General features: G+C 29.8%; 1 protein-coding gene across 9 annotated transcripts in view; it reads left to right on the top strand.

Moving 5' to 3' along the window:
- LOC121115922 (inactive ubiquitin carboxyl-terminal hydrolase MINDY-4B) overlaps positions 1–22,937 on the top strand; it is a 134,418-nt gene that overhangs the window by 98,426 nt on the left and 13,055 nt on the right. For 2 of the 9 annotated variants that reach the window (XM_071887905.1, XM_071887907.1), the window contains 6 exons: positions 2,056–2,144; positions 2,604–2,815; positions 4,108–4,188; positions 10,596–10,767; positions 10,839–10,904; positions 11,781–11,851. In XM_071887905.1, the coding sequence (XP_071744006.1) occupies positions 2,056–2,144; positions 2,604–2,815; positions 4,108–4,188; positions 10,596–10,767; positions 10,839–10,904; positions 11,781–11,851 (691 nt within the window). Of the gene's footprint in view, positions 1–1,417; positions 1,860–2,055; positions 2,145–2,603; positions 2,816–3,655; positions 3,728–4,107; positions 4,189–4,727; positions 4,797–10,595; positions 10,768–10,838; positions 10,905–11,780; positions 11,852–22,937 lie in introns of those variants that run through there. The other 7 variants (XM_071887911.1, XM_071887912.1, XM_071887910.1 and 4 more) reach the window with 7 other exon arrangements.

Here is a 22,937-nt window from a genome sequence, read left to right as displayed (position 1 = left end):
TTTAACATATATTAACCCTTCTCATCCTAAGCCTTTAAGCAAATCAAAATGTACCCTAATAATGTGAGTTTCCAGTACTGATAGTGGAACCAATTACTCAAATTGTTCAGGGTACTTCCGTATAATTAATGAGTCTCTAATAGTGTTGTCACGATATCAATATTTCTGTATCAGTTCTGGTACCAAAATTAGTGTTGTTATTTGAATACTTTTTCGACTGAAAGATAAAAAAAGGGGAGTTCACATACACTGACAGAGGCGTCATCAGGATTTTTGATTTGAAATGGTTTAGTTCAGAAATTTGGGGGTTAAATTATTTTGCCAGGAAAATATTTTTATGACATATTGACACTGCAAGTAACGGTTGGAATATCAATTTAATACAGTACCATTTTGAATAAATCAATAGCCGGGCGCCACTACAATACTGGTATAATGAGTGACACCATGTCTCCAATCATAAGAAGCAGAATAGTTTCTAAATCAGTGCCGTTTAAAAAAAAAGATGAAAGAAGGAAGTCAAAATTGTCTCAATCCAAAAAAAACATAAATAACTGGGTGTGCAAGTCACTTGACTATACCATGTGAGATATGTCCGTAGCATCACTAAATCACGAAAAACTTGATTTTTAGGGAATCAAGAAAAACCAATTTCAAAACCAATCTGTGAGTTGTTTAGATACTATATTTTTGTTCCAACTATCCTCCTTCACAATCAATAAAGCCTCGACACAACGGAGATAAGATAGACAGCTCTTGATGGCGAAGGCCGTGTCCATAGCGTACCAACTGTCATAATGACAGCTCGGAGAAAATTCAAATTTGGATGAGAGGAGAGGAAGATATTCTTCTCCAAGCCGCAAAAAAGCTTCAAAGTCCAGGGGATTGAATTCAGGACTGGAGGAGGCCACATGGAGGCAGAAATCAGCCAAATTGATGATGCAGAAGTTTTGATTATTTTTGCCTATATGAGACTGTAATTGACTTATTGATACTATATGCAGTACGGATAGAGATACCAAGAGATTGTACAAGCCGACATTTGTATACTTAAAGACAAGGGATACAAAAAATGGTTTATTTTTGTTTCAGGTGTCGTTTGGTTGCGTAATTAATGGAACTCCGTAATTAAATGCTACTGTATGTTCTGAGTCCCCACACTGTAATATAATTGATTATTGATAACATGAAAAAGTAAAGTCAAGTAGTAATTAAACATATGTACATAAAGAGTGAGGAGCTGAAGAATTAGAAGGCTGGCAGGAAATAAGGAAGGAAGAATTACAAAGAATGAAATCCATAGAGAGGGGCTTGAGAATGAGACAAATATGGTTAATAATAATAATTCAATATAAATATGTAAAAGACAAGTACGAGTTCCTCCACAATATATTTTCAGAAAGACATGGAAGAAATTAGTTGAAAATAGTGTTTGTAGAAGAGAAAGACGGTGAGAGGAAGGGAAAATGTCAGGAGTTATTAAGAGGAGTAATATGCTTTTCTAGTAGCAGTAGAGACCGGGGGAATAGCAGCAGAAGTCGAGTCGCAAAGAAATAAAAAATAATCAAAGGACACAAAAAAGGCCTTTATTATTTATTTGTCGACAATTTTTATTAGTTTGTGAAGGAGTTGTGTATTTGATAGTTGTTGTTATTAGATACACATGTTATTTATTTAAAGACTTCAAGTACCGATCCTTTAAGTTTCCTACTTTGTACCTGAGTAATACCTATGAATATCTAATACAAAATTTCATGAGAATCTTCTTCAGTCAGGCCCTTTCTTAGTTATTGTCATCATTGTCATTAAATTTAGTGTATTGTTAATATACATTTTGTCAATGTCATCCCGCAAACGAGGTAAGGATCCGCCCCCCCCCTCTCTTTCCCTCCGTATTGCATGACGTCATACTATTATTATTATTATTACTTTAATTAAGAAAAAACCGTCAACTTTTTTAAATTTTAATATGTACAAACATATGTTGAACATTTAATCATAATAATCATTCTTTCTACAATGTCTAACATTATTTTTATATTGCTAACCATGCAGATCGTGTTGTCTATGCTCGAGCTGGAGGAGAGGATTTAATCCAAAATGGACAACTCAATGGGGAGCCAATTGAACCGGATATGGCCATGGTAATTATTAACATACGCACATACATATATAATTCATTATTCTTAAAGTCGGTTTTATGGGGAAGGGTGGACCTCAGACAGACCCTACCTTTGTTTTGAAGGAAAAAAGATCTAAAAAACTCCCGTGAAGTTAAAAAGATTATTTTAATGAATAATCTTCCTTTACAATTCTTGCCAGATTAGCCTAAACTATAGCCCCATATTAATAGGAAAAGGAAAGAAATATTTTTGTAAGATTAAGTCTCACAAAGTCTAAAAATGACCCAATTTTGTTATTAAATGTAAAATAAAGTCCCCAAGACCTTTCTTATAATTTCGGAGATTACAAATTCTAAAGGAGACATTATTTATCTTTATTTGACTAGGCCCATTTACGTTCTGAAGCCAACACTGGTCATATCTTTTGAAAGTTTCTTTCGTCATGTTACCTATGTATTTATCAACCTTTTTTATATCTAGGCATTGAAAACTATTGTTTGGGGAAGCGCCTGCTCACAAATATGTCCTTACTGGCAAGGTATGAGTTTCTCTTTTCATTCTGGTGGTGATGTGAATGCCTTTGGACTCAAATGCCCTTCAAATGGGACCAAGAATTTTCTTATTTGTGTACAAGCATATATACTCAAAAATCTACTCTTTGATAAAAAGGCCAAAAATTCCATTCATCAAAAGTAAGACTCTTAAATTTTTAAATTATTTTTTCATATAATTGACCATATTTGAAGTATCATGATACTATTCTGGATCAGTTACTCCAAGACTCCTTCCACAGGAGTAGTGTTTCTAAATTGACAATATTTTTAGGGTTGGAGGAAAATTCACCGAAACATACTTACAAATATAAACTAAATCTTCTAGGCAGTCAAGCATTTTTACCTTTGGTTGTTCTTATTTGGGTATAAGGATATCTAGATTCCTATCATTATTTTTACATTTATTGATATTGTTTTTAGGTATTTATATAAAGTGTAACTATTTCCTGACGTTTAAAATTATCGAATTAGATATTAGTGTTGGGCTTCGTTCTGGTAATTACGGACCACCAGATTTTTTGTAAGACATAACTAATTTGTTCTGGACCGGTGGTCGATCGCATAGTCAAATTCGGTAAACTCAAAAATTGGCCGCCTTGATTGCCCCCCAAAAATATATACCATTTTTAGAAAAGAAAAATCTTAAGTATGACCTAGGAAATATCAGTAAACGGTTTCAGATCATGTGGTCTCTACCGAAATTTTCCTACAGATTGATCTAGAAAAAATTGCTTAAGACTGAATCAAAAAACCCGCCCTCGAACTGTATCTCAACACTAGTATTTCTGCAACTACAAAAGTTTATTACATCAATTATAAGACTAAAGCCTGAAATGCCTGTCTTGTATGTTCTATTTTATATTATAAAGTATTTTTTAGCGAATTTTTCTAGAGTATTCATATGTTCAGAATGTTTAAAAAATCAAATTATCTAAATAATTGTAATAGCCTAATAACTTAAATCCAATTTATCAAAAGGTTTTACAATGTCGAAGGAGATTCTCATCGATCAGCCAGAGGTTCTGGTAGAAACTCCCTGTTAAATAAAGAGTAGGTGACATTTAGCCCCTGAAATAGATATAGAATAGTGTTTGTAGAACCTATTTAGATAGAAAAAATATATGAAAACCTGCTTTAATAAAAAATCAGTTTCCTTATATAGTACCTACCTAAATAGAGAGGCGAAAAAAAAAAGATTTTTTTCATTTATAACAAAATAGTATGACCTTAATCATGCAAATAATACTTTTTTTATTAGATTTATTTAATATTTACTGTCATATTTGTTACATTTTTATTTTTACATTTATGTTAACGTCATGTTATGACCATTGATATCCTCATGTTATTTTACCATACGTACGTGTCCACGATGGTGTATTTATGTTCGTCCCTCCTGTAATTGTTTTTCATATCTATATATTCTTTAGAAGGAAATATCAGTACTATGGGGTAGACACTCCCTTGTTCCCATCAACGAAAAAACACCGTACTCCGTCATCCATCTTTCGGTGAGACGTTTTTTTGAGTGAAAAAGAAATGCATCAATAAAACGTTTCGTTTTGGAATTCGTAGTCTGAATCACATTTTTTAGGGCCGGTTTTAGTTTGAGTGGAAAATAAGGCAAATATAAATGGGCTAGGCCCTTTTCTTTTGATTTTTTTATAATGATTTTTTTTGGAAAAATAAATGTAACTCTTTTTTATTACCTTTTAAAAAACACAATATTATCGATTGGCTTTTTAATAGAGGGTACATAAAATATTTTAATTGTTTTTTATAGTTAGCTTTTTTTAGAAAAGGTCAAAGAAGTATCAATTGCAGGGACACCAGTCAAGATTGGGGCCTAAAGCAAGTTCCCCTTATGCCTCCCTAAAACCAGCCCTGACATCCTCTAAGATTTATATTTTATTATTATCTAGTTGCATGAATAATTAACCTCCTCTAGTACCTGTATTTTGACAATCTCTCACAATCTATTTTTTTTGGTTTACTCCTGTATGTTTTATCTATCTCTTAGTTCCTTTTTTCATATCTTTTATCAATATAGATACGGTGCTGCTTCTAAAAGCAATCGTTCAAATCAGGGTGGTGGTGGAAAGACTAAGTCTGAACAATGGTGAGTCCATCATAAGTGTTGGTACAGACACACATAATAACAATCAAACAAATTTAACTATCATACAAGTTTAACAAACAAACTTAACCAACAAACAAACTTAACTAATAAACAAACATAACAGATAAAAAATCTAAAATATTGGACTCATTAATCAAATTACATATTACATAAATATATCATAATTAAAAATTTAAAAAATCAGAATTTTTGATGAAGGCATGATTTTATAATTAATAAAACGTTCCTCCTCCTTCTTCGATAATAATTAATTATTTAATAAATATAGGAACATACATTTACTATCAATAATGATTTAGGAGTGAAATAATTATTATCAAACTAATAATGCATGTATTGAAGTTGGTGGACTCTAAAGCTGTCTAATGAAACATTGTTTTTCCACATGAACATACTAAACTCTCTAGGGGTTCATGCAAAAACCACGTGGTTCTTTTTTTCACATAATTTTTACTCTCTTCCCCACGTGGTTCTGTACACCTAGACACTCTATTTTTTGTTACCCCCCTTACAAAAAAAAGTAGAAAATTGACGTTTTTTTTATGAAAAAATGTTTTGTAGATCGATAATTATTTTTTTAATTTTTGTTTGGTGTTCCTATGACATAATTAATATGCAATCTTGCTATGTTATTTAAATGTACGTGGTTTAAGATGAGGTCCCTCCAAAACGAGAATAGGCGTATTTTTAGGCATCACCTCCCTCCCCCCCTACTATGTGGCCACGTGGTATGTGAATATCCCTCTAGGGATAAACGTTGGAACAGTTTTTGTAATTGGTTTTGCAGATTGCTGGAGTATTTGAATGCAGACAGTTCGAGACTGTCAATTAATTTTCCCCCAGGAAACATATAAATATAAAAATTCAAATTTATAATAATTTTTTTGATAGTATTTTAGTCTTTTGTTAAAATAAAATATATTTTATTACTAATTTTTGGAAGCAAAAGTATATTATTCTATGTATTTTAGAAAATTTGTAGCCCAAAACATGCCCCTTCCCCCCATTTTCTTATAAATGTTCATTTAATCAAATTTTACTGTAATTTCCTTATTGTTTTTTTTATAAATTCATCAAGTATTTAGTATAATGCAAATAGTATATTTTACATATATCATGAATCAAAAAGTAACTTCTATATAGGTTATACGCCACTGGTAAGGCCATGGTTGGAGGGGAGGGGCATGACACCTAACTTTCTTTGCAATTTATATAGTAAAGATAAGTTGTTTGTAAATAGGTTGTAGTTATACATCAACTCTATTTTGCCTCAGACATAGGCTCAAAAAATAATAATGTAATTACAAGGCAAAACTATATCATTACTAAAAAAAATTAACTATTGGATTGTACATATATAATATTTTCTATGATTAATAATATCCCCAAATATTCAAGTTTGGAGATTGAACGGAAAAATTATCGACATTAACGTTTTTTCTTCAGTTTTGAACGAATGAACGACGAAAGAAAAAGATGAACGGGTGAAAAAAAATGAATTGCGTTAATTGGGTATTTTATTTGTATTGCTTCTCATTTCAATTTTTTCCAAAGATTAAAAAAAAAAAAATATCTTGAATATGGGAATAATTATTATTATCTTTGAGGGTGCCTAAAATAAAATAAGTATATATTGAAAAATTATGGATCTAATTTTTTGTGTACGACAATCAAATTGATTACTTTTTATGAAATATCTCACAGCAGATCATTTTCAAATCATTGGACTATGGAATAATCTTGTATGAAATAAGTATTCTAGGTTAGATGAGAGTTCCATTATCTACATAACAATTCATTTCTTATTTTTATTTCCAAATATTTTATAAAAATTTGGATATTATATAAGACTCAAATATGAGTGTAGTGTAAAATCAAACACATTTATGGGAATGCTTGCAAATATGTAAAATAGCAATTTTTTGGTGGCCCGGAACGATTAGTTCCAGGGCAGTGATGTTAGGACCAAGCAGCGGTAATAAATAAGGATTTTAAAATTTTAAATAGTGTTATCGATTAGAGAGGACATATGTATTTAGAATTCAAGATTTTGAAGGGTTAAAGAAGATTGATCATATATAGCCAAAAAAAGTTCAGAAATGTATTAAATGAGTTCTATAATAAAGCTATTGGAGCACCATTAAATACAATGTTGATCCTAACAATGGTATTTTTTGAGATTTTTTTAAGACAATACATTAACAAATATGTTAGTCATCGATGTGTCATATAAATTTGAAACAATAACAGCTTTTGTTTGATACTACCGTTCTCCAGGACATTCAAAGTTGAATATAAATCACCTAGAACTTTTAATTTTAAGCAATTTACGTCCAATGATAAATGCAGCTTCTTTTAAAAGAAAACTACAAGCCGAATAAGTCAAAATTAATTGTTTTATACTTTGACAGGGTTTTCTGACTGCTTATCTATGTATATTGTACATCTTTACTCATAGTTAATCTGGATGTCATCTCGGAAATTAATTTATACATAGCTACATCAATCCAAAAATATACGAAACAAATATTAAAAATAGTTGTTATTGCATTTGCATGGAAGTTTGAGCAATGTTAAATCATTTTTCTAAAAATTATTTTCGATTTCTTCTCCTACATCATGAACAGTTTCCTTACGATCGGTTGTCAAACTGTGTGTACATGTGATTTTGGCACTCCGCATAACAATAATCTATATTATTTCAATTACTTGCAGTGAAACTTAGGACTGACCTCTGATATTCATTTTTTTCAATTTTGAGGTCAGTAAAGGTTTTCTGATAGTTTGAGAATCTGAAGTATTTTGTTGGGCTACAATTTGTTTACGGAAGATTTTAACTTTTTCTTATTCACAAAATACTCCCAAGATATGTGGTCGTTAGAAAATTTTTACTAAATTTAAGTTTTGTCATTCTCATAAATTAACATCCCAATACCTTAAGTTGAAAAATGAGCATATTGTAAGAAAGTCGTCTTTTTTCAGACGTCTTGTACCATATTCATTTTAAAACTACAAAACTATAGTACATTTGGACTAAGTTGATGTTAATATATGAAAATGAGAAAATTCAATTTAGCCCTTCTTTTCCTAATGATTACAAATCTTGGAAGTATTTTATTGAGCAAAAAAATTACCAAACCTATACCTGTGGGCACCCGGTCGCTTATTGGCTTCTTTTAATAAGCGCTCGCTCGACTTGTTCTAAAAATATTGTATTCTTTTGATTTTTTGGTTCGTCTATAAATTTTTTTTGAGCTGGACGCCCTCAAGCCTTTTGGGAATCTTAAAGTAGACCTCAGCTTTAAATTCGTTGGGTGACCCTTGGTCTAGGGTATGAAGGTATTTTAAAATTATAAAGCATTTAGCTTCACGTAAAAGCTTGTTCATTATTTACTATTTAAGTTCTTGATTGACGTCCCGATTTTTGGAAATCCGTAACCTGATCTAGGTTACAGAATCCCTAAAATCGGGACTGGCTGATTCTAAAATAAAACCACTCAGTGATATTAATGAAATGATAGTTTAAAATGTATGGTTAAGACTAAATAATGGGCAACATATGTACGTATCAATGGGGGGGATAAATATGACTTTGGATTCTGATAGGTGTAAAGTATTTTAAATGTACTTTGTTGATCTTTTTTGGCTCGTGTCATTTTTTAGGATGTAATTTTTGTAGATAAATATCACAGCTATATTAAAGTGTCCATTAATTGATTCATTTCATTATGAGGTTGCTTCAATAGTTGGATAGTCCAATAACAAACATATTTGGACAATTATAGAATCTGAGACGAACTCCGTATACTAGAGTTGGTGGTCACATATTATTCAAACAGTCACAGACTTTTCTATCAGGTCTTGACCAGATAAATAGGAGCTCTAAGAAACGATTAATTCAGTAGCATAGTCTATTGAATTTCAATAATTGATTAATCCCCATATAATTGATCAACTCTCCCTCTACTTTTGACATTTTTCGTCATTCAAAATTATTTATAGAGCGGATATCATATTAATTATTACATCGTTCTAATGGCAGTTCGATCCCACTGTTGAATAATCCTCATAATGAAATGAATCAATTATTGATTAATGAACCCTTAATCATGATAATTCGTAGCAAATAATAAACATTTTATCCTTTAAAATTGGAGTAACCTGAATGGTAGTCATACCTACATAGTATTGAAAGATCAAACATATTTTATATGTTTTTGCAAAGTTTCCATTCGACAAAATGGTCATTCGCCATAATGGCAATCGTGGAAAAGGTTTTTGGCATAGTGTCCGCACACGAACAAAAATATATTAGCTCAGTGTTTTAAAATGAGGATGAATAAGACTTTGAAAATAGTCAGTTTTCATTTAAAATATAATTTTTTTCATTTTTAAATACCTAAAAACCTTAAATTTTGCTAAAAATGTAAGACTATAATATTCGTGAAGTAAAAAAATAAAATAAATACTTAATAAACGTGATACTATTCTATATCATTGTGAAGAACTAAAACTTTATTATTTTCATATACATATAAATAGGGGATTTTTATCAGCAAAGAGATTATGAAATGAAAAAATATACAAAAGCATATATGCAACTAAAAAGGGTATTGCTTATATAAAAAAAACTTAAATCTCAAATATATGCGATTGTCTGTGTGTTTATCTCACAATCACCCCCAAACCAATGCATTGATTTTGCTGAAATTTTTCATGTAGGCATTTAAAGCTGAACGGATGGTTCTGGTAACATTTTTTTTTGCCCTTCAAGGCCATGGCGTCCTTAAAAGAGCACTTTTCTAATAACAAATTTTTTGACTAAGAAACTACTATTTTATATAAAACAAAAAATAAAAACGTTAATGATAAAAGAACTTTTCTAGCCGCACGTTGTTATGTTTCTTTGCACTTTTAAAAGAAAATAAAAGATTATAAGGTTTTGAGAAGATTTTAGAAAAGAAGAGAGAATAATATGTAAGATGAACGAACGACAGTTCAATTTGATTTTTTTTTCTATAAACCTTATATCTCATTTTTTTTAAATGTGCAAAGAACAACGTACAGCTAGAATAATTCCTTATTTTTTTTTAATATCAAGCAAAATAGTTCAGACTTAAATCTTAATTTCTTAATGTCTTGGCAACGCCGGGCAAGCCTATTCAAGTTAATATTAAAATTACTAAAACTAAACTCTGGACTAAAAAGTGTACTTACTTATGTAATTGTTAACCAGCTAAAATGTCCAATTAATATTAAAATTATCTGCCTGTTGTTTTTGTAGGTGATGTACATATACATACATTTAATTAAAAAGTCATTAAATTTCTAAAAAAAAAAAGATCTAATTAATACACTATAAAGTCATGCCAAATATATTTTCAATTAACGTACATCCCCTCATTAAAATATCATCCTTGGAACTACAATGAGTTCAAGGTTAAGGAGAAGCTGCTTCTGCCCTTTAACAACCATTCTTCATATTTCAACCACAATTTTTTTGATCAATGAGAAAAATTAAATCAGAGAAATTTTCATTATCATTTTTTTAATTAAATTAAAAACCTGTCGTGTTCATCGTCTTCTTCATAAGGATTCATCCATCAAAAAGATGAGGTAAGCTATGCCTGCACCCTGCACTTTTTTGTATATACTAACCTACCTACTTTTTACTTAGTTTTTGTTTCTACATTGTGTTTTTAGTTATTCTTGGTTCTTATAAGACATTTTCCTTCCACTACTTCAATAAAGATTGCATTCCTTTCTTCTATGTACCAGGACCAATATCCTACGTCCGACAGATAGGATTCAATCCGAAATCCTTATTGGTGGACTCACATCTCTATTTTCCAAAGTGAGTGACGGGCATGGTGGAATCCTGTGTTTTCCATCCTCGGACAATTGCTTCGAGCCTACTTCCAATTATACCATGGATGGAGTTACAGAAAAAGTAAGTATCATCATCCATTAGGAATGTTCTATAAACCATTTACATCTTTCAAATATTGTTATTCCATTTAGCTCCATATATTCCGAAGTGATAAGGAAGAAGAATTACGAAGTACAATTAAAAAATTTCTCTCATTGGTAAGTTGGTGTTGAGCCTATTCCTAATCAGGGGTCTCAAAGTGTTCTACGTGCCATTTATACAAATATTTACTTGGCAAATTTTCTAACTTTCATATACATAATAAGATATAAGAAAAATTGATAAAAATACTTTGTAATATTACTATAATGTGGCGACTATATTACAGTTCGCATCCTTTCATCCAAAAAGAAACAGAAGAAAATGCTAAAATCAGTTGCTAGTTTTTTCCATTCTTCTCAACTATTGAATTATAATTTTGTAATTGTTGGGGATTGTTCGCAGCTTTAAAAAAAGCTAATTCAAATTCAAATTCAAGCAACGTTATAAACACTGATATGGGAAAAGTATGTATGTACACTTTTAGATATGTGGGCAAAGGATGTGAACAACGACAAAATGTAATATTAATATCATTGTACAAAATTAATTTACCAACAAGAATTTCTCTCTTTAAAAATAATGGTTTTCACCACAACAGGTTGTGTGATTTATTATATTTTAATAGTATTCTTTTAATAATAATTATTTATAAATTTATCATAAGTAATTCGTGAACAATTATTAAGACTCCAAAAGTGTAATACCTTTGAGAATCCCTGTTTCGAAAGGAAATTTGATACAAATTTATGTATGTGTAATTTAAAGAGACTTAATATCAGAGTCGAAATGCTACTGACTTATTGGAAATAATGTATCATAAATCAAGATAAGATGTTGTTTAATGAGGTTAATCATGTACAAAGGGATTTTAAAACATCTCCCCACCCCCTTTATATCATAATTTATGATCTCATTTCCTTTGTTTTCTGAGCTTACATTATTACCTATTATATTACTCGTAATATAAGTCAATGTATTTTTTTTTTTTGCAGATTACTCAAGAAAATGGTAATGGACTTCTTTCAATATTGTATAGTCTTATACTTACTCGAGGCTTTGATAGGCAAGTTATACCCATTAAAACAATAACATTTTGAATCATGAGCAATTTCCTTGTCAGAAAAGTACTTTACATACCAAATTCTCGTAAAAAAGTTGAGAAAAAATGTAGGGTGCATCCTTGCAGGAACGAACTATTTGTGGAGAGGAGCGGTTAATTACCACCTAATTCCGTTTATCCATGAATTACTATAGAGCACACTTAATTAACTGTTTAACCGGTAGTGACTGACGACTCTATTCATTGTTTGACATTTTATAAAGCACGAGATTAGGATTTCACATCTTTCTAATTTAGTACGAGTTATAACACGAACCCACTATTAAAGGACCCTTTATTGCAAGAATATCTTTATTCTAAATTAATTGAAGATAAATAATCTAGTTAAAAGGTGCTGAATGTTACTTGCGTCAATAATCTGTCCTTTTGCCAGTTGGAGTGGGTAAATGCCCATTACATAAATTATGTAATTCCAAAATGGCATACCTCTCCCAAGATTTACATACAACATTCATGTATTATGCACCTTTGAATGTCCACCTCACCCCCCCATTTTAAAACAATTCTAACTACGCCTTTGTTCTAATCTAAGGATAGATGGTAGTGATGGTTCTTTCTATCAGTTAAATTATTATTGGTCTTAGCTCCCAATTGTCTTGGTCTCAGCCAAGGCGTTCTTGAACACAACTGTAGTAAATGGGTCATTGAATGTTGGTGGTGACTTTATTAGTAATTGAACTTTAGTGTCTATTTTCTGGAATATTTAGGTTTCTGTACTGGAAAATAAAAGTATCGAAAAAATAAGATTCTGTGTACATAAAATTTAGAACAAAAAAACAAACAAACAAGAGTTAAGTTATGATATCTTAAATTAACCATTCAATTTAATCGAAGTATATGTCAAATTATAGATTGTAAATTTAGTTTAGTAAAAAGACCCTGCACATTTTTTTTTGTTTGCGTATATCATGTTATAAAACTAGCTCTGTTCATGTGTTTTTTTCCCCAATTTTTAATGGTCTTGGGCCTTAGAGTCCATATCTTGTCTCTTCTTCCCAAAATATCGGTTTTGAGCAAAATTGTCTTCATAAATTAATGAAGTAGTGACTAAAGTAAGGACTATACTTCATTCACTTTTTATCCATACGAGTATTTCCAATTTCAACGTGCGATCTCATTGTCTCGTAATTCGAATATGGACTGCACATATAATGAAACGTACTGCCCATTCCATATTACGAGTGGTTGTCCCTTCCTCCCCCCCTTTCAAATCCCTTATTTTTTTCATTATTTCTCTCTCTTATCCTGAAGTGGTTTTTGACTAATTAAAATAATAAATAAAAAGAGAAAATCCGCTTCATCTTAGAGAAGATCAATATAAATTCCATGTATTAAATTTAACCTTGATGCCTATGTTTTACACACACACACAAATGTAAGTATGTATGTATTATATACTCGGGTTTTTTTCTTTTTCTCTCGTTCTTACTTCCCCTACGTCTTCGTTCCGTCGAATATTAATTCCATTTTTGGGGATAACACAAATAGAAAGTGTGTTTGAGTGTTTTTTCACGTCTTATAGACTAAATAAATATGTGAGGAACAAACATACACACATGAATTTATAAATAAAAAGAAGAATGGGAGAAAAAATGGATCTTTATATTAAATACGTATTTCTGGCTTTATTATTTTTTACTTCATAGAAAAAGTGCAATCTAGGGATATTGAAGTAAAAAAGTTATACTCTTTTCAGATCAAATTTCAACACAAACAAAAACTATTTGATGAATTATACTTTATTTTGAAAACTTTATACACAGATTTGATTCATTTTCTAGTGTGCAATTTAGCTGTAAACTTGACGATGAATCAATTTCTTATTTTCCATTTATTGGAATATTTTCATGACTAGTAATATCCTAACCATTGGAACTTACAATAGGTGGACATCGAAAAATGTTTGAAGATGAATTAAACAGTGTTTTTGAACGGTTTCACCATGAAGTCAACATTTGTACATAGTCATAAAAATGCTAAGATGAAAGGGATTTTGAGGTAGCTTTTTCTTAAAAAAACAAATACTTATTTGTAACAAAACATTCTCTGTCCTCCTTCCTGTGCTCCAACATATTAATTTATTACGTCTTTACGCAGTGTTGTAACTATGGGGGGGTGCATGCGACCATCCTCATGGAATTATAAAAAAAAACATAGCTTAAACTTTGTTTTACAAAAACTTCAGAATTTTGATTACATTCTAAACTATTGTGCTTACCAATTTATTTGTACGTTTTCTTCTAAGGCTTGTTTTTGCTATGATTGTGATATTAACATATATTTTTGTGACGACTTTTCTAAAATTTGAAGTGCCGTGCTTAGATACAGAACTGGTTACAAAACTCATCATTTGTAGAGATTTCAAAAAGACCGAAACCCAAGCAAGCGTTGATTAAAAAAAAGTACAGCTTGGTAACCTGCCTGTTGTTACTACTCTTATTATTTATTCTTATTTCGACAATCAATGTCATCTCTCATAGTTGTCATATTTTTATTAGTTTATCTGAGGCATGTTTTGACACTTGGTAGGATTTTAACCTTTTTCACATCTCTATCATTATTACCGGAGATAGCAATGTATAATTATTATCACATTGAACGGCTCTCCTCGACCCACGAATTGAGAAAAAATAAGGATTACTGTTTTTATGTTTGTTCCTCCTATATAAATAAGTTGGAGCATGTCTTTACTCATGTTGAGACTCGGTTTGATATCGAAACAGTCTTAGTTTATTTATTCTAATCCGATCTTGACCGATATTTCGGGAAGAAACGTTTTTTTAAAGGTCTTTCATAACTAATGTTTGTTCATTTTTACTAAAAATAGGTCATTGTTGAAGTTTAATACAATACGGATACAGATCAAACTTGAAACAAATTAGTTTGGTCTTCAGTATTAAGGCCTCAAACAAACGGAGTATATTTGTTCATTTACATAGTTGATTTTATTTAATAAAATCATGTTCAATATATGTAATAACTCCAAAATATAAAAGGGACAAACATCTTCTTCTTCTTCTTTCTATCCATATTTTCAAAACTACGTAGATACATACATAGCATACTAGACATGTACATGCCTAGGCATACAAAGTAAAATGTTTTTCTATTAAATGAAGTAGAATAAGAAACTTCTATGTTTTCATTCTACATACTACATTCATACGTACATAAAAACGTATTTTTTAGCGTTATGCAGTTCCGAATGCGTATAATAGAAAGTTAATTTCAAGTGTAGTGATGCAACGTTTTACTGTCTATGGTCCGATGAGCACGTTGAACCACAAAACCATTGTGTTTACAACCATGTAGTGAGTAGTCTCTTCATATTTAAATAATGTGATATCCACATATCAAATACACATAACTTTTGTTTTCAATGGTCTTTATTCGGATTATAAAATTACTTTCGCGAAGTGACCATTTTTGTCAATGGGCAAACAAAAATAATGATGTATTTATTCAGTGGTGGAATTGTAAGGAAGCCTAATGGACTGTGGTAAGAGCTGGCTTTAGCTTGAGCGGGCCTTGATGTGCAAACAAATCTGATGGGTTTTTTTCTATTTTACAATTTGATCAATTTTTTGAATGGCCTTTACTAATAAATGGTTTGTATATTTTATTGTATGCTCTTTTTTTGATAGAATTGGTCAATTATTTTTGTGACCATTTTTCAAGAAAAAAATAAATCAATTTTTTTCCTAGTTCATAGAAGCCTTGTTCAGTTGCTCCCTATGTCTTCCCTAAAATAAACCCTTGTCGTTGATCCCTGCATGTATATAATATTTAAGGGGTAGCATATTGTAGATGGCGAGAGTTTATATATATATGTATATAAAGCAAGGGTAATTTTTTGTCCCAACTTAAAAGCAAAAAGTCATCTAAAAAACATAATTAAAAGTTGCTCGAGGAAAAAAAGATCGAAATGGAACAAAAACTAAAAATTTTAATGGGTAGCAACTTTTACCCATGGCATTTTTTTGAATGGCATGTTGAATTAAACTCTGCAGTCACTTGATTCACTTATCAATACCGTATGTAACTAAATTGTATAATATTTTTTTAATATGTACGAAGACATAAAGTCAAAACGTTAAAAATAAATTGATGCTCTGTCATGTTAATGACTTCGAGTTTTTTCTTTTCTATGAAAAAAAAAGATATAAGGATTTAGGTATACAACTTGCATTTAACTTTGGAAATAACAAATCTGCTTTATTAATATGACTTGAAATATTTTCCATATGTTTCCAAGTACATACTTATGACGTTCTAATCAACCTACTTTTATTCTTACATATATACGTTAATTTATGTATCCGAGAGGTAAGGGATATTTTATTATTGATAAATTGGATCCTTCAGGTATATTTACAGTTGTAATGGTTCCATATTTTGAGCAAAAATTTTTAGCACTTAATTTATGAATCTACAATCTGATTAGCTTAAGCTCAATCCCTGATCCATTCCAACAAAATATCCAAGTAAATCTAACATTCAGTCATTATGTATCCATCAAGAAGGGCTGTTGATTGTTGACGCTCTTAACAATGAAGGAAAGAAGCCGTTGCAAATTCACAGAAGCCTAGGTGACTCAATAAGCCTCATTACCATTGAATATACAATCTGGAAGCTTTTTAAGATTGGTAGGAGTGATGATATGCCAAGATGTGGCCATCCAAGATCAACCAGTACCTAGAGTTACATCGAAAAGGTCCAATTAAATATGTATCGGAGTCGTAAAAGTCCTATCTCGAAAATCGAAGTTTTGCAGTCGATCGGTGCATAGGTTGGTCCGTAATAACTTGAATATCAAACTTTTAAGTTGTGTTACTGTCAAAAAGTTATAGAAGCTATGACTTCCAAAAGAATGGAGACGTCAGAGAATTTGTTGAAAATTTGTACTGAGAAATACAATATTTACGTTTTAAATTTAAATTTATATTTTATTTAGAGAATAATTAATAAGAAAAAAAGGAAGAAAGGCTTTCCTTTTTTAATTTTCTGAACTGAAGTTTAATCATGTTTATTAAATATAATAACTAATTTAGGTGCAATCACAAATTTCTCTCTAAAATAACGGAAATTAGAGTCACACAAAAAATATAAAACATCGTAATCTTTTTTGTTTCTAGAAATATTTTATTGTAAAACATGTTTTGAAAATAATGTACAAATTATTCTTTTTTTTTTGCTTCATACGTGTTAAGAAATTGCAATTCTCCTAGAGGAAACGTTATCTAAATTTGCTAAAATTATGTATTTGTGTTCGACTTACCTAGTTACAGAAGTAAAATTTGGTTTTGCTGATTCTGATAAGGATTTCTAATTTTTGGGGCAACTGCATCACTCTAATAAACATATTTAGTACTTATACAGTAGTGTAGTGTTGTGTTCAAGACCACCTTATTCGAGGCTAAGATAATATTAACAATTTGAGAGATTGGTACAAAATGGGAAAAAATAGTTAGGTGTTTTGTTTAATTGCTTAGGTTTTTCTCATGACAAAATTTGTTTATCTTTTGATAAAAATCCGTATGTTTAACATAGAGGAGCCTATTTAAAAAAATATATAAGTATAGATCTGTTTTTGTAACAAGACTTTCCATCTCCTATATTTAAATATCATAAATTTTTTTAATTATATTTTTATGCAGCATTAATCTATCTAAAAATCCTTTAGATGAGCGGTTCTTTAACGTAGTTACACATTCCACTAGTAATACAGAAACTCCCGTTTAGTAATATGCAGAGAATTGAGTAGAAAGAGGCAAGTTTGAATATCTATAAAAAGAACTTAAAAAATATGTTTTTATAAAAAAAGATCAACAAAATTAAAGGCTTTTTTCCATATTATTCTGTCGATAATTAATGACTAATAAATAAATAGTGCTATATAGAGATCTTTATATGTTTTCTCAGGAGGGAATGCAATGTAAACTTTTGAGAGGCACTTCTATAGATCAATGATTGTGAAAGTAGGTTTTGCAAGACACAAAGGTTCCTAAGGGTATGGGGTTTTCCTTGTTCAGTTCTGAGGTCCTGAACGGAGTACTTTGAGAACCTCTCTCTGAACAACATACCTTATGGTTCTATGTAAAACATTTCCTGAGCAGAATTTAAAGTAATTAATTATAAAATTATTCGAATCTTGACTAAAACTTCTTAACTAAAGAAGCTTTCAAATTAATCAGCAGGTGGAAAAATTAGTACGTTAGACTGTGTGAATTTTGACCGTTTTCTAAACAGGCTCAGTGCCATCATATTGCAGTTATACAAAAATAGATTATAATGTATTTTATTTCAAATGTATATTCGTTTCCAGCTCTTTGGGATTTTATTTATTCTTATACATGCATTTTATACGTACATAGGGGATGTAATTGAAGGTGTTAATTTTACTTTATATACATATATATATTGCTCTTGGAATCCTGAAATAACTTTCAAACGGCCAGAGTGGTTGATTTTCTGTCATAGTGATGAAATAAGTATACATAAGGAAACAATGAAATAATAATATTGGTCAAGATAGTTCTGTGTTCATGACTACCTTACTTGAATCTGAGCATTTAATGGATTAATAATTAAAAACTATGGTCTTTTTTGAGAAGATTTTGTGTAATATGAATTGATTACATTCATTCTGTTTATGGCCAAAACACCAAAACATTCAAATGCTTAGACCAAGAGACTTTGAGGAGTCGAGGGCAGCAAGACGCATCTCAAAAACCACATTACTATGAAATTTCATCACAAAAAATAACTCCATTTCATTAGAAACTATAACACTCATTATTCAGACTCTAGGTATCCTAATATATGCCAAAAACATGACGAACATTATGAATTTGCCTCATTTAAAAAAAAGGTTAATGTATAGATGGAAAAATCATTAAATTTTGCAATGATTTTTTTAAAATTTTAGCCTGTATCTATCTGATAGGCAAAATGCCGAAAACAAACTAGACCGTATGGAAAAAGTACTATATAATTGTATAATAAACAAAACGATCATTCATTCAAGCCAATGCTTTTACATATGAACCTTGCTATGCATAAAAATACTTTATCCATTATGTTCGCCTTAATTATATTGTTATTGCTATTATTTGCAATTCAAAAAAATGTAACTGGTAATAAACTCATTCAAAAAGTATAATATGTTATTTTTTTGCAAACCTCAACCTTGAATAAAGGTGGATGAAGAAAACTATTCATATATAAATGAATAAATATCTTGTTCAAGCTCAAAAGTTATCATTTTATAAATTCTTTTTGATTATTATTGTCCTTATCAATTAAGGACATTAAAAGAATGTTTACTAAGATTATTTCTTTTTGTATTATTCATATTTGATATCAAATTATTTCATAGAAAAAAAACATGAATGGTTGAGAGAGAGTTTGAAATCAAATTAAATCCTAGAGATTACTTGAAACTTTTTTTTTGAGAAAGGAACAGGTTTTTTTATATGCCATACAGGGGGAAAAATACCTTGAGGCTATGTCTTAACCTATCTTTTCAAAAGTCTTCTTAGTGCAAAAATATTAATAATAAACAAGACAAGACTTTGCAAAAAATGGTAAAAACATGTAATAAAAGACGGCAGAATAACTACTTCAGCATTTGTTCAAGGTTGTCTTGGATATTTTTCTACTTATTATGTATGTCATAGGTTCTTCCTGCGTCAATTTATGAGCTCTTTATAATAAAGAACAAATTTCTTAATTAGCAGAAAATAGTTCTTATCAAAAAAAAAAAAAAAAAAAAAAAAAAAAGGAGAGGCTCAAATCTGTCACTAAGTTAGTCATTTTTTGAAGTCAATCTACGAACGTTACATCAAGGATATATTCAACCATTTCTACAAATAAGACCCTTGGAACAAGAGGCAAATAGGACAAGACATTTAAAGTTTTGTTCTTCTTCTAAATATGCCACATTTCTTTCAAAACATATATTTTTATTGCGTCCAATGTAATTGTGAAAGATAGGAAATGTTGACCCATTGAGAAGGAAGATATAAGACAATAGGGTTATATACGTAAGTACATAAAAGAAATGGTAAAATAGAATATCATTTTCATACTATTGGAGTAATAAGTTTGTATAATACATGATGTTATGGAGAGAGGTGTTGAAAGAGTTCCAAAACCATCTTACACGAGAGCAAAAGAAAAAATAAATGATATAATTTATTGTCACTAAATTTTTAAGTTAGTTGTTCTTATATCTGGCATGGTCACGATACCAAGATTTTTAGGGATTGAAATGATCACCAAGAACAAAATTAGAACTACATCTAACATAGGTATATAGAAAAATTATTTATATGTTGTAAACTTTCATTTGATTATAAGTTCTTCATTTATTTGGGTCTGTTCATGTTATTAAATATTATCATTATCTACTTATGAAATACCATCCACTCTAGCTACATTATTAACAAGAATCTATGAATGTTTGATTTCGGTGGAATTCATAATTCCAAAGCCTTAACAACTTTGCATGACAATAGAGAGTAGCCTACACTGAGTTAGTAGTTTTGCACACCGTAGGAAGGTTTTCTTTCAATTGGTACAGTTATATGTACATTTTTAGGGTGTTACTTAATTATCTTTGGGAGTTTTTGTACTGCATTGAATGATTGTAAACAGTACAACAACCCATAATGTTGATATCTTTTTTAAAATGCAAAAACTATGTTCTTGGAAAGAAAAAATATAACATAAAAAATTATACCCTTTTGTAACCTTATACTATTTTTTTGAAATTGGGGGCAGTCTCAAATTTGGATATCTTCTTTTACATATATACACATTGCAATGTAATTTACTTTAAAAAGTGATGAGTTTAATGTATGTTATCAAGCATAAGAGACCCATATCATAATCCACTTAAATAAAACTGTAATTAATGAAGATTTGATCCAATTAGTTTCAATCATGGAAAGTTTATTTATTTTTTTGAACCCTGTTTTGCAAAAAAATTAATTTTTTTGTACAGTTTCATTATCAATTTATTAAATTCATTGCTTTTATGATTACATTGCAGTTATTAATGCCTTGTAGCAAAGTATTACTTTTTTTATCTGCGTATTTGAGTGATATACTTATATTTGTACCTATATACAAGTACTTAAAAACATTTTAACAAAAATGGACAATTATTCGATAAGGTATTTTATATAATTTGGTAATAGTCCTTTTATTGCAAATTCATGTCAAGTCTCAAATATTTACTTACAAGTCCAAATCCTTGAATATTTTTATGGAGTCCAGTTCGAGTCCTTCAATTTCTATTGAGTTATTTTATAACATAAAATCTATAGTCTTAAAGATATACTATAGTTAAGTAAAAGATTATTTTCTAATCCAATTCGAGCCACAAGTCTTTGCTTCCGAGTTCAAGATAAGTTGCAAGTTTTTATTTTAATATCAAGTGAAGTTGTAAGTTTTTAAAATATTAATTATGGTCCAAGTCGAGTCCAAGTTTCCACTTCTATTATTTTATGAAGACATTATTTAATGATAAATATAATTTTTTAAATAAAGATCATTATAATTATTAAGTCGTTGGAATTTACATTTTAGAGCAATAAGGAATTAGGATTATATTAATCATATTTTCAAAAATTATGTACATAGTAATGTTTATAACAAATTCGCAAAATTAATTATACGTACACATATTTTGGTGGATTTAAGGTAGTAAAAAATTATCATATTCTAAAATGAACTTTAATTACAGGACGTGCTCACGTTTTATTTTTATATCCAAGTTTTCGAAATCAAGATACATGCTTCGTTACTAAGTAATTCATAGAATATTTCTTGTAAATAGATGGACACAAATTAGCAATATTTCAAATATTCAGAGTAAAGGTTGAATTGGGGTTACTCCATTTTGCAATAATGTAAAAAAAAAAAAAAAATCTTCGATCCATTTGATTGATGGCTTAATATGAAGTGAAATCAAGATTGAGTGACTCAAAAGTACAAGCATTTTATTTATTTATTTTTGTATTCAAATACTTTGTATCTAAGGAAAAGAAGGACAACTTATATACAGTTGAGTTCAGGGAACAACCTACGGTGCTCTTATAACCAAAATATTGCAATGACAATGCAAATTTATTGTATAATATATATTTAATTAATTGCTGAAAAGATTATCCAAAAATAGAAACAAGGGAACACATTATTTCAGTCAATGAATCAACCGAAGTTTTTAACTTTTTCAAAATCAACCGAAAATCTCAACAACAACATAAAATCTAAAATTACATCCTCGATAATTGTTAAAAGTCGTCTTACACATCCTTTTATCTAAGAATTTTATTTTTATTATTAATTCCTCTTCATTAGAGGGATTTCTAAGATGGCCCATAGACTTTGTTTCACGCTCACGAATCTCAATCAGATAATTTTCTGAAGTTTGTGCCTCAAATCTTATTTAGTTTGAGATATATTATTTGTTAAGACTGTAGTTGACTTCAAGAGCTCTTAGGATGTCAATCACCTTCTAGTCACCCTCGGGCCAACTAATGATAGTTTTTTTATTTATTCGGATCATCTTAATGTTAAATTGATTCAAATTCAAGTTGCAATTCTGCAAATGAAACCTTAAATTTAAAACCTATTTTATGACCTTTCTAATATGTTAAATTTAGGTATGCGTTGAATGACAAATAGTTATGATGCATTCGGTAAATGAACAAAGGAGCTGATTAAATTGTTAAATAATAATATACATATTAGTTTATGTAAAACAATAAAATAATGATTAAAGAATAACAAGAATAGATGTATTCTAACACAACATAAAATAAGTAATAAGTCAATTGACTGACCTAATTTTGACATTTTATTACATGACTACATATAATTTTAGAGTGGAGTATATTTGGCTTGGTTTGATTCAGGAAGATTTAAAAAGCTTAAAGCATTGTAAGCTCTATCATTTAATGACCCCTTCCGATGGATAATATAAATATCTTTCTATAATCCTAAAGGTTATTTTGATTAT

This window comes from Lepeophtheirus salmonis, chromosome 4 (assembly GCF_016086655.4).
Source record: "Lepeophtheirus salmonis chromosome 4, UVic_Lsal_1.4, whole genome shotgun sequence".
NCBI lineage: Eukaryota > Metazoa > Arthropoda > Copepoda > Siphonostomatoida > Caligidae > Lepeophtheirus > Lepeophtheirus salmonis.
The sequence above is the reverse complement of the archived record's forward strand: the minus strand, read 5'-3'. Positions and strand labels throughout refer to the sequence as shown.